This window comes from Podarcis raffonei, chromosome 1 (assembly GCF_027172205.1).
Source record: "Podarcis raffonei isolate rPodRaf1 chromosome 1, rPodRaf1.pri, whole genome shotgun sequence".
NCBI classification, from domain to species: Eukaryota; Metazoa; Chordata; class Lepidosauria; order Squamata; family Lacertidae; genus Podarcis; species Podarcis raffonei.
Window position 1 is genome coordinate 116,852,926 of NC_070602.1, and position 12,588 is coordinate 116,865,513.

General features: G+C 45.7%; 1 protein-coding gene across 7 annotated transcripts in view; it reads right to left on the bottom strand.

The window, feature by feature from the left end:
* Positions 1-12,588, bottom strand: part of RAPGEF4 (Rap guanine nucleotide exchange factor 4) — a 173,078-nt gene that overhangs the window by 59,017 nt on the left and 101,473 nt on the right. For all 7 annotated transcript variants that reach the window (XR_008327103.1, XM_053359411.1, XM_053359436.1 and 4 more), the window contains 3 exons: positions 10,126-10,232; positions 5,427-5,548; positions 3,106-3,289 (listed from right to left, as the gene is read on the bottom strand). Coding sequence is in view for 6 of the 7 variants with exons in the window: in XM_053359411.1 (XP_053215386.1) it covers positions 3,106-3,289; positions 5,427-5,548; positions 10,126-10,232 (413 nt within the window). In the remaining variant the exon portion in view is untranslated. The remainder of the gene's footprint in view (positions 1-3,105; positions 3,290-5,426; positions 5,549-10,125; positions 10,233-12,588) is intronic.

Below are 12,588 nucleotides of genomic sequence, written 5' to 3' on the forward strand. Positions count from 1 at the left end.
AAAAAACGTAGCAGTTAATGTAATAAATAGAGAATTTTTAAAGTTGCCTGTCAAAACAAGTGACACATTCTGCAAGTGAGTTTCAAATTGGAAACAATAGAAAGCACCTTTTAAAGCAACAGCGTCATTATACAATCAAATGCTCAAAGTGATCTTTTCAGCATGTTTTTTCTTTCTTTTTGAAATTGCATTATTTCTTTCACGGTAATTATGCGAGTTTTTTGCATCCTCTTGGAGAGTTGCATGTCAAAGGCAGCAGCTGTGCTGATATGCAAATGGGAAGCATTTTTTCAAGCCAATACAGAGCCAATATTCTATACCTCTTGTAAACTTTAATCGTATGGCCAAGATAACTTGTCAAAACTAGGGCAAGTTCCCACAGATTAGACAGTAAATCTGTGTCTGGACCGTACCAAGGACTACAGATCAGGACTAACATGATAGGGACGATATTCATAGGGACTTCCCATGATTGGGACCATACTCAAACTTGGAGGAGGAAGAGGAGATTAGAACATTTCTCCCTGATATATAGATTTACATATGTGGGGAACGGTGGAGTACAGTCGTACCTCGGAAGTCAAATGGAATCCTTGGAAGTCAAACGGAAGCTCCTGCAGCCAATCGGAAGCCACGGAACCTGTGTCGGACATTTGGGTTCCAAAAGAACGTTTGCAAACCATAACACTCACTTCCAGATTTGTGGCATTCGGGAGCCAAAACATTCAACTTGCAAGGTGTTTTGACTTCCAAGGTACAACTGTATTCGCACATGGACCCCCAGTGGCAGTTGGAAGTGGTACAGTCCAGCCAATGGCTTATGCCCTTACTTGCTTCTTTCTAAGAACAAGGCCCATTAAGGTAACTCAAATCCTCTGCTGGGTCAGAGGTCTTGCCATACTCCAGCGAAAAAGAAAAAGGACATCTGAGACCCAGGCTTTTTTGGGGGGGGGGTACACAGGTAGATTATCCGATGCAATGGTCGGCAACTTGGCTTGCATCGCTTGCGATTGTTAGGGTTTGCCAGTTGGATGAGTGATATTTGGTTTGGCATTCCACCCCACCCCCCCAAAAAAAACTGCTCCACAACCGTGGGCTCCCCCCCTAAAAAAGTTCAACAACTCTGGGTAATCCTCTGCAAGAAAAGCTCAACAACTTTGTGCCATCTCCCCCCATTTTCTTAAATTTGAGAGCGTCCTATACATGGGGGCATCTTATAGACAGAAAAGTACGGTAGTTTTATGTTAGGTAAAGGGACCCCTGACCATTAGGTCCAGTCGTGACCAACTCTGGGGTTGCGGCGCTCATTTCGCTTTATTGGCCGAGGGAACCGGCATACAGCTTCCGGGTCATGTGGCCAGCATGACTAAGCCGCTTCTGGCGAACCAGAGCAGCGCACGGAAACGCTGTTTACCTTCCCTACCTTACCTTACCTATTTATCTACTTGCACTTTGACGTGCTTTCAAACTGCTAGGTTGGCAGGAGCAGGGACCGAAAAACGGGAGCTCACTCCGTCGTGGGGATTCGAACCGCCGACCTTCTGATCGGCAAGTCCTAGGCTCTGTGGTTTAACCCACAGTGCCACCCGCGTCCCTGTTTTATGTTTCATGTTACCTGCATGCAAATACAAAAAGTCACATGAGGTAAATAGAAAGGAAAAGTTGGAGGTGGAAATTCTGTGGAACTTTTGGAATAATTTTTGGCTACCATTTTAGGTGTGCAGCATTATTATTATTATTATTATTATTATTATTATTATTATTATTATTACCTCGCCCATCTGGCTGGGTTTCCCCAGCCACTCTGGGCAGCTTCCAACAAAAGATTTAAAATACATTAGCTTATACTGAAGCAACCTATAGGATCAATTCTGAAGTGGCTAAAACAGTGGTATACAGGTAATATTTCAAGATATTAGATCTATGGAGCTGATTATGAATGCAGTGGGACATAATCCCGTTCCCCCAAATAAAATCAAACTATAGAGAGCTACAGTTCCTCTCAGATATTACTGTAACTACTCTGAAGAAAAGGAAGGCATTCGACTCTGTTATAGATATATTAAAGGGAAAGGATACCCCTATTTCATCTATTAATATAGCTCATTGGCTTTCACAAACAGAGGGTATAAGAGTGAAAACAATAGTGTACCCTCTTTTCTCTTCACATCACATACAAATAGCATAAATCTATTTGTATACATCAACAGAAGAAAGAGAATTAACAGAATGAATGTCTTCAAGGAGTTTCACAATTCTGGTGCCAAGATGGAAAGGCCTTGCCTCTTTGAGGCCTTCCAACATCCTGCAGACTGTGGAGAAAGGCAGAACTGGTCCTTCGAGAAAGATCTTATTCATATACAACAGGGATACTGGAACAGATGCCTGCAACTTAAATTACAAAGGCTACATGACAGCATGACTCATACTCAGGCTGATGAGATGAGAAGGGGTAAGGACAAGAAGGACCCAGAAAGCTGAAGGAATCTTTGCAAAGGACTTTCCTCAAGAGACTGCTGGAAGAAATCAACAAACTTATCCAAAACAGCTTCATACAGTGGTACCCCGGATTACGTACTTAATTCGTTCCGGAGGTCTGTTCTTAACCTGAAACTGTTCTTAACCTGAAGCACCACTTTAGCTAATGGGGCCTCCTGCTGCTGCCGTGCTGCCGGAGCACAATTTCTATTCTCATCCTGAAGCAAAGTTCTTAACCTGAAGCACTATTTCTGGGTTAGTGGAGTGTATAACCTGAAGGGTATGTAACCTGAAGCGTATGTAACCCAAGGTACCACTGTACTCTCTCTTACACTGACAGCCAAGCTCCAAGCTGCATGCACCTCTCTTTTATTTTACCTTTGGCTTTTTAAATACAAAGAAAGGAAGAAACTGAAAAGCAACCTCAAATTATCCTATCCTTTCAAATCATCCTATCCTAAGTAGGTTTCTCACAGGAGAAAGGTATCAGGCAAATGTTGGACTGTGGCCATAGAGTTCTTGAAGGGCAAGTGGCAACCTAGTTATCTAGCACTGGGAATAAGGCTCAAGGTTCGAAATGTATCAATCTGCTCTCAGAGACAAGTCAGTAATTGTTGATTATCTTACGGCTTTCTGAGGATCATCCTCATATGGGCGTCTGGTCCAATCTGTGAGAGGAGAAGCATGGTGTCTTGCAGTTCTTCATCGCATTCTTTCTTCTCTTCCTCAGTTGGCATCGGGGCATCTTCATGCTCATCGTCCAAAAACCGATAAAACAAGTATTTGTCCTGGAAGTTTTGTTCTTGATCCACTGAAAACATCATCAATATGAATGTAACAATTAGGACAGGAAGGCATTATAGCTTAAACAAGATATCATGGCCTGGAAGCCTAGTTCTCAATGGGAGAACTTCAAAGTCACTGTCTTCTGATCACTGCATCAGGGCAAGCATTTTGGCTTGCCAGAGAGAAAGATCCCCACCGCTCCATAGCTGTCAAGTGTCCCTTATTTGAAGGGACAGTCCCTTATTCCAGCGCCATGGCACGCTGCTGTCCCTTATTGATGGCTGTCCCTCAAATGATGCCCCTTAAATTTCAAAGGAAGCAGCTCCTCTCCCTCCCTCCCTGCCGGCCAGGGAGGTGGGAGGCTCCAACTGTGTTGCTTGGCTGTGTTGCTCACCCAATAAGAAGTCTAAGAACGACTGGGGGGTGGAGCTTGCATGCCTTGTGTGTGGCTAGTTAATGCAAGCTGAGGGGTTTTTTGAATGTTGGACGCCATTTTGTTGCACGTGCTGCTGCAAAATTTGCAGTGCAAAGCCAGGCCAGGGAGCCAGCTTAAGTTGAGGCTGCATAGGCCTTGTGGTGCATGTGATTCAGATTCTGTTCAGTTAAACCTCTGGTTACAAAGTTGGTTGGACAGTGTTCTCGAAGCTACCAGCATGAGTTTGACCAGACTTCAGGAGGACAGGAAGACTGGAGTGCTGGAACATGTGAGGCTGCAGGTCCCTTATTTTGGATGCTGGTCCCTTATTTTCAAGGCTGCTGGCCCCTTATTTTCAAATCTGTAAGTTGACAGCTATGCACCCCTCTCCTCCCCTCAAGCACTGTTCTGGTGGTTTTCCCAACTCCCCAAAGCCAACTGGGTGTGTGGGCAGGGGTGGGCAGGGGGAAATCCCCATTATGTTAGCAGAAATCCTTCTCATGTAGTACCTGCATAGTTAAGACACACTTGCCTCTTCATGCATGCAGTCTGACCACAAAAGGGGTATACATGCTTACGAGCCTCCTTGCAATTGGAAATGCAAGCCCCTTCAGAGATAAGCACGAAATTTGGCAGTGGAGGAGTAGGGCTGGTACACAAAGGAATGTTGGGGGTTGGCGTGTTCTTTCTGCCTTTGCAGTCAAGAGGAACATCTCCACCTCCATCGTTTAGCCTGGACACTGAGGTCCTCCTCCAAGGGCGTTCTGGCAGTTCCCTCACTGCGAGAAGTGAGGTTACAGGGAACCAGGCAGAGGGCCTTTTCAGTAGTGACGCCCGCCCTGTGGAATGCCCTCCCATCAGATGCCAAGGAAATAAACAACTATCTGACTTTTAGAAGACATCTGAAGGCAGCCCTGTTTAGGTAAGTTTTTAATGTTTGATGTTTTATCATGTTTTTAATATTCTGTTGGGAGCCGCCCAGAGTGGCTGGGGAAACCTAGCCAGATGGGCGGGGTATAAATAATAAATTACTATTATTATAAAAGGGCCATTATCTCACCAAACATTTCTATCTATCTATAAGCAAGTTCCTGAATGCCATGACACTGTTAGCATTGCACAATCCTGAAGCATCACATAACCCAGAGCTACGCAGATGTAAGTATGGGGCTGTTTTTAAAAAAACCCTCCTTACTGCTATAAAACTCAATGGGTGGTAGCCAACTATTCAACAAAATCCCACCAGTTTACAAAAGAAATGGACATTAACCGCCCTGAGATATTTTGATGAAAGGCAGTATAGAAAATAAATAAATAATTTTTTAAAAAAATCAATAAATTAAGTTGAGGCAAAAGCATACCAACCCCCTTCCCCACCATTTGAATTGCACATTCCAAATTTCCCAGTATGTACTCAAATCCCTCCCGCAAAATACTGACATTCCAAAGACACTCCATAATATTATGTATTTTCACAGATGGTTATGCTCCTAAAAGAACTGTGATCCCTTTTGGGATTGCTAAGAAATCTATGCCATGGATCTAGTAAAGTGTTTTCCAAACTTGAGTCTCCAGCTGTTTTCAGGCTACAATTCCCATCATCCCTGACCACTGGGTCTTGTTAGCTAGGGATGATGGGAGTTGTAGTCCACACACACACACACACAAAAACAGCTGGAGACACACGTTTGGGAAACACTGATCAGAGTGGGAGGAATTTCCTATAAAGCAAAAGAGCTTCTCTTACCATGATTCAGAACACCTTCTTCCAACAATACTTGCCACATGCCCACCGCCTGCGTCCGTAAATGAACGCACGAACTCTGCTGCATTATCCAGTCTACCAGTTCTGTTCCTACACAGCACTGTCTGAGGGAAGAAATAAATATTTTTTTTATTTAAAAAATGTTTTACATCATCTGCTGGTTTTAAACATTTGATATATAATAACTATTTAGAAGTAAATGGAACCAGGTCAAGAAAGGGACTTTGAAGAAAATGGCAAGACACTAGATACAGGATTATGCATCACAGGTTTCCCCTTTAAGCCAGGCATAGGCAAACTTGGCCCTCCAGCTGTTTTGGGACTACAACTCCCATCAGCCCTAGCTAACAGGACCAGTTGTCAGGGATGATGGGAATTGTAGTCCCAAAACATCTGGAGGGCCAAGTTTGCCTATGCCTGCTTTAAGGAATGAGGTAAACAACCTGGAAAACATTTGCCCCCAATCCTGGGAAAACATGAGAGGCCCCCTTTATCCTTCCTGCCTCTCCCAAATTCTCCACACACCACGGAGACTTCAGAGGGAAGGCTCTCTCACTGAATGCCAGGTGGGAAAAACAGACTCCCCCTTGGTTCTCTCATTTTATACTGGGCTTTGCAGAGATTTGGAAACAATGGCGCACTCTCTCTCCTATCACAGCCTCTGGTGTCCGACTTCTCAGAGCAAAGTGGGGACCGTTCACTCATTTGAAGGCACTCGCTTTGCATCCTTTCCTCCAGTAGACTTGGGAGAGGGAACAGTCAGCCTTTCTGGGCCTGCAAAATCCAACGGCAACTAGTCTGCCCTCCTCACGTCTCCTGGAACTTGATGAAGGGAGAGGGCCATTCAGTCTGTGTAGTGTAAAGGCACAAGGGTAAAGCGAGTGTGTTTCAGAGCATGGAACCGAGTGATAAATAACTCTCCCCGTGCCATCTTCTGAAGGCCCTCAGAAGTAGCAGAAGGGATTTTCACTGCTTTCAAGTACAGTGGTACCTTGGTTTATGAACAACTTGGATTAAGAATGCTGCAAACCCGGAAGTAGCTGTTTTGGTTTGTGAACTTTGCCTTGGAAGCAGAACATGTTCCGCTTCCTGTTGAGTGTGTTCCATTTGTAAATTGAGTCCCCTGCTGTTATGGGGAAGCACGTCTTGGTTGAAGAATGCTTTGGTTTAAGAATGCACTTCCAGAATGGATTAAGTTTGTAAACCAAGGTACCACCATACAGTGGTACCTCTGGATATGAATGGGCTCCGTTCCGGAGCCCAGTTCGCATCCTGAAGCGAACGCAACCCATGTCCCCTGTGTGTTGTGATTTGCCACTTCCGCGCATGACGTCATTTTGAGTGCCTGCGCATGCGCGAGCAGCTAAACCCGGAAGTAACACATTCCGTTACTTCTGGGTCGCCGCGGAGCGCAACCCAAAAGCGCTCAACCTGAAGCAACTTCAACCCAAGGTATGACTGTATCTGGAAAGCCTGGGACAAAATGAGAAGCTGGTCTCTCATCTTCCTCGAGTCTTCTGCATGTGCCAGGGGATTTAGGAGGATGAGTGAGTTTGGAGATGACTACAGACAGTGGCCGGCTACCAAGGCCCATTGAAATCTGTGAACCCCTGATTCAATAATAAAGGATCAATTCCAACGGAACTATTTTCTGATAGGCTAGAGCAGGCATAGGCAAACTCGGCCCTCCAGATGTTTTGGGACTACAATTCCCATCATCCCTAACCACTGGTCCTGTTAGCTAGGGATCATGGGAGTTGTAGTCCCAAAACAGATGGAGGGCCGAGTTTGCCTATGCCTGGGCTAGAGCTATCCTTTATTGAGTTTGCCTATGATGAAAACAAAAAAGAAAACCTCATCTGTTCCTAGATGAAGGTTTGTTTTCCATTCTGATGAGGAGTTCTGTGTAATTCAAATGATTGCAAGTTGAATAAAATAAATCTTTGTAACCTATTTCGTTCCTAATATAGAAATTATAATAAATCCCCAGTTCCTAACTTCCCCCACATATTTACTATTAGCAACAGAAAAGCTAAGCCCTAAAGAGCATTTAATTAATTTATTCAGTCCTCTTGAGAAGGTGCACCACATTACTATTACTATTAGTAGGGGGAAAGAAAGAAAGGTAGGTTAACTATCCTTAGTTTTAAATTTCTATTCTGGCAGAACTACACAGATAATTTAGTTTACCCAAGGCAGTGCTGCCACCAGCAGGATACACAGAAGCATGAGCGATAATAAACATAAACCTCTATCTACTAAAACATAGAGAGGGAGAAAGAATTACAAGTACACTGAAGCCAAATCTAAGGGGGGCAGGCTCAATTTAAGCATGAAATTGGACATTTAAAGAATGTTATTGTTCACATGGCATTTTGGGCTGCAGGAGAAATTCAGTCTGCCTATTAAAGGGCAAATCTACCTAATTTGTGCTTCCTGAAACAGTATATGAAGAGGAACATAGCCATCCTTCAAAATCTGCACTTTTCCAAATTCTGCAGTGCAATTCTCCAACCACAAATGCATTTACTACGTAAAGTGTGCAGATTAGGCAAAAACAACATACAAAAATCTGCACGTTAGGAGACATTCGCTCTGAAATGCTGACAAAATTTCACGAGGACTTTAAAAAACTGATCATCAAACTGATGTTGAAATGAACTTAACAGGGAAAATGAGAAATTGACAGATTTGCCCTAATGGTAGCCCACCATATGGCCTTTGCCATTATTATTATTATTATTATTATTATTATTATTATTATTATTATTATTTGCATTTATATACCATCTTACGGGTGGTGCAGGGACGCAGGTGGCGCTGTGGGTTAAACCACAGAGCCTAGGACTTGCCGATCAGAAGCTCGGCGGTTCGAATCCCCACGACGGGGTGAGCTCCCATTGCTCGGTCCCAGTTCCTGCCAACCTAGCAGTTCAAGAGCACGTCAAAGTGCAAGTAGATAAATAGGTACCGCTCTGGCGGGAAGGTAAACAGCGTTTCCATGCGCTGCTTTGGTTTCGCCAGAAGCAGCTTAGTCATGCTGGCCACATGACCCGGAAGCTGTACGCCGGCTCCCTCGGCCAGTAAAGTGAGATGAGCGCCACAACCCCAGAGTCGGTCACAACTGGACCTAACGGTCAGGGGTCCCTTTACCTTTACTTACCACCTTTCTCATCCAAGGAGCTCAAGGTGGTATGTATTTGGTTCTCATTCTCCCATTTCACCTTCACAACAACCCTGTGAGGTAGGTTAGGCTAAGAGACGGTGACTGGCCCAATGAGCTTAATGACTGATTGGGGATTTAAACCTTGGTCCAGCACACTATAATCATTACACCACACTGGCTCTTTGTTTGAACCCAACTGCCTAGCCTATGCATGCATCATTTCTTCTATTTAACAGACTAGAATGACACACACTCAAGGCTATCGTTTTCAATCTGTACTTTGTGGGTTGCCATCGTATCGCAAGCACCGATACAGTCGTATCTTGGGTCTTGGGCCTTGCGACTTGAACGTTTTCGCCCGAACACCACAAACCCGGAAATGAGCGTTCTGGTTTGCGAACGTTCTTTGGAAGACGAACATCCGACAGGGCTTCCGTGGCTTCTGATTGCAAGCAGGAAGCTCCTGCAGCCAATCGGAAGCTGCGACTTGGTTGTTGAATGTTTTTGGAAGTCGAACAGACTTCCGGAACTGATTCCGTTTGTCTGGAGGCGGTTGGAGGATGGATGGCGGCTAACAGATTGAGGTTGAATCCTGACAAGACAGAAGTACTGTTTTGGGGGGACAGGAGACGGGCGGATGTGGAGGCCCCTGAAGAACCAGGTGCGCAGCCTGAGAGTCATTCTGGACTCACAGCTGTCCATGGAGGCGCAGGTCAATTCTGTGTCCAGGGCAGCTGTTTATTAGCTCCATCTGTTATGCAGGCTGAGACCCTACCTGCCCGCAGACTGTCTCCCCAGAGTGGTGCATGCTCTAGTTATCTCCTGCTTGGACTACTGCAATGCGCTCTGTGTGGGGCTACCTTTGAAGGTAACCCGGAAGCTAAGCTACAACTAATCCAGAATGCAGCAGCTAGACTGGTGACTGGGAGCGGCTGCCGAGACCATATAACACCGGTCTTGAAAGACCTACACTGGCGCCCAGTATGTTTCCGAGCACAATTCAAAGTGTTGGTGCAGACCTTTAAAGCCCTAAACGGCCTCAGTCCCGGACACTGAGGTCCAGTGCCGAGGCCCTTCTGGCAGTTCCCTCGCTGCGAGAAGCCAAGTTACAGGGAACCAGGGAGAGGGCCTTCTCGGTAGTGGCACCCGCCCTGTGGAACACCCTCCCACCAGATGTCAAAGAGAAAAATAACTACTAAACTTTTAGAAGACATCTGAAGGCAGCCCTGTTTAGGGAAGCTTTTAATGTTTAATAAGTTATTGTATTTTAGTGTTTTGTTGGAAGCCGCCCAGAGTGGCTGGGGAAACCCAGCCAGATGGGCGGGGTATAAATAATAAATTATTATTATTATTATTATTATTATTATTATTATTATTATTATTATTATTATTATTACCAAGGTACGGCTGTTTTTGGGAACCTCAAAAAGCAGCAAGCTACAATTAAGTCACTAGATGGTGCTCGCAATATGTAAGGGCCCCCAAACCATTATGCAATCAGCTGCTCACAAATACCTGTATGTCTTCAGGTGATATTTACGGTCTCTTATCATGTGAGGGGCTCGGGAGAGGATGGCGTTCCGTAAAACTTTCCCAGCTTGAAGGATTCTTTCTGATGGAACCTGGAGGAGGAGGAGGAGGAAGAAGAAGAAGCAGGCAACAAATATTTTAAGCTTTTCTGTTTTCCTGAAAAGACTTTTATGTAACAGTGGTATTTACAAATATGGGGTTTTTTTTACAATGCAATGAAGCTTATTAATCTAGGCTTTAATGTCATAATGGGATGTGTACATTTGCCCCCACGTTTGTAGATCTCCTTGGATCTGCGGGATGTAACCAATCCAGGGATCTATGCACCTCAGCTGCACACGGTGTGCACTTCCTAGCTTCTGCCAAGAGGACTCCGCATTTGCACATGCAAGGACACTGAAATGAATCCGTCCTTTCGAGGTGTGTGTAATAGCAGGTCTATGTGTAATAATAATAAATTTTTATTTATACCCCACCCTCCCCAGCCAGGGCTGGGCCCAGGGCAACTAACACCAGTAAAATTACAATTAAAACATAATAGGGGAAAAAACAATTTAAAATACAGTTTAAAATGCAGCCTCATTTTAAAAGTAGCCCATAGATCAAAACCATAAGGAGACGGAAACATAAGGGTCAGCCAAAGGCCAGACAGAACAGCTCTGTCTTGCAGGCCCTGCGGAAAGATGTCAAGTCCCACAGGGCCCTAGTCTCTTGTGACAGAGTGTTCCACCAAGTCGGGGCCAGTACTGAAAAGGCCCTGGCCCTAGTTGAGACCAATCTAACCACCTTGCAACTTGGGACCTCCAAAGTGTTGTCATTTGTGGACCTTAAGGTCCGTCGCGGGGCATACCAGGAGAGGCGGTCCTGTAGGTACGTGAGTCCTAGGCCGCATAGGGCTTTAAAGGTCAAAACCAGCACCTTGTACCTGACCCTGTACTCCACCAGGAGCCAGTGCAGTTGGTAAAGCACTGGATGAATGTGATCCCGCGGCAAGGACCCCGTAAGGAGCCTCGCCGCGGCATTCTGCACCCGCTGAAGTTTCTGGGTCAGCTTCAAGGGCAGCCCCGCGTAGAGCGAGTTACAATAATCAAGCCTGGAGGTGACCGTTGCATGGATCACTTTGGCCAGATCAGGGCGAGAAAGGTAAGGGACCAACTGCTTAATATGGCGGAGATGGATAACGCCACCTTTGCTGTGTGTGTCTATCAGAGTGCCTACACCTAAAGCAAACAGAGCAAAATTGGGTTTGAGTGTAGATCGGCTTGGTGAACTTTTTCACTTTTGTCTGTGTTTGTTTACAGTACAATTTCATCAAGTCTGCTTTTTATGTTGTGGTTTTATGTTCTGAACTGCCCTGAGATGAGGGAGCAACCAGGAAAGCCAATTGCATGAGCAGAAAGGTGTTCCCCCTGATATTTTATTGATCCAACCAGCTATGTTCTATCTGTAGCCCCTAGTAATTCAAAGGAACTTCTCAGTTATGTTGCATTGCAAGTAGCACAGCAACAACACTAACGGTGAGGTATTTATTAGATAGTACAGGTGAAAGGGACGCGGGTGGCGCTGTGGGTTAAACCACAGAGCCTAGGACTCGCCGATCAGAAGGTTGGCGGTTCGAACCCCCACGACGGGGTGAGCTCCCGTTGCTCAGTCCCTGCTCCTGCCAACCTAGCAGTTCGAAAGCACACCAGTGCGAGTAGATAAATAGGTACCACTCCGGTGGGAAGGTAAACGGCGTTTCTGTGTGCTGCTCTGGCTCGCCAGAAGTGGCTTCGTCATGCTGGCCACATGACCCAGAAGCTGTACGCCGGCTCCCTCGGCCAATAAAGCAAAATGAGCGCCACAACCCCAGAGTCAGCCACGACTGGACCTAACGGTCAGGGTCCCTTTACCTTTACCTTTACAGGTAAAAAAGTAAGTTACATATACTGACAACTTCCCACTTACGAAGGGGTTATATTCCGGGCACTGACCTGTTGCAAAGTCCTCAGGCAAATACTTTACTCTAGAGTATTCACACTTAAGGGACACGGGTGGCGCTGTGGGTAAAAGCCTCAGCGCCTAGGGCTTGCTGATCGAAAGGTCAGCGGTTCGAATCCCCGCGGCGGGGTGCGCTCCCGTTGCTCGTCTCAGCGCCTGCCAACCTAGCAGTTCGAAAGCACCCCCGGGTGCAAGTAGATACAGTGGTACCTCGCAAGACGAAATTAATTCGTTCCACGAGTTTTTTCTTCTTGCGAGTTTTTTGTCTTGCGAAGCACGGTTTCCCATAGGAATGCATTGAAAATCAATCAATGCGTTCCTATGGAAACCGCCTTCAGACCAGGTCCGGGGACAGTCTGTCCCCCGACCTCTTCTGAAGGCTGGGGGTGGGGACGACAAGGGCTTTTCTTCCCACCGCCAGCCTTCAGAAGGCTGTTCTGAAGGCTGGCGGTGGGAAGAAAAGCCCTT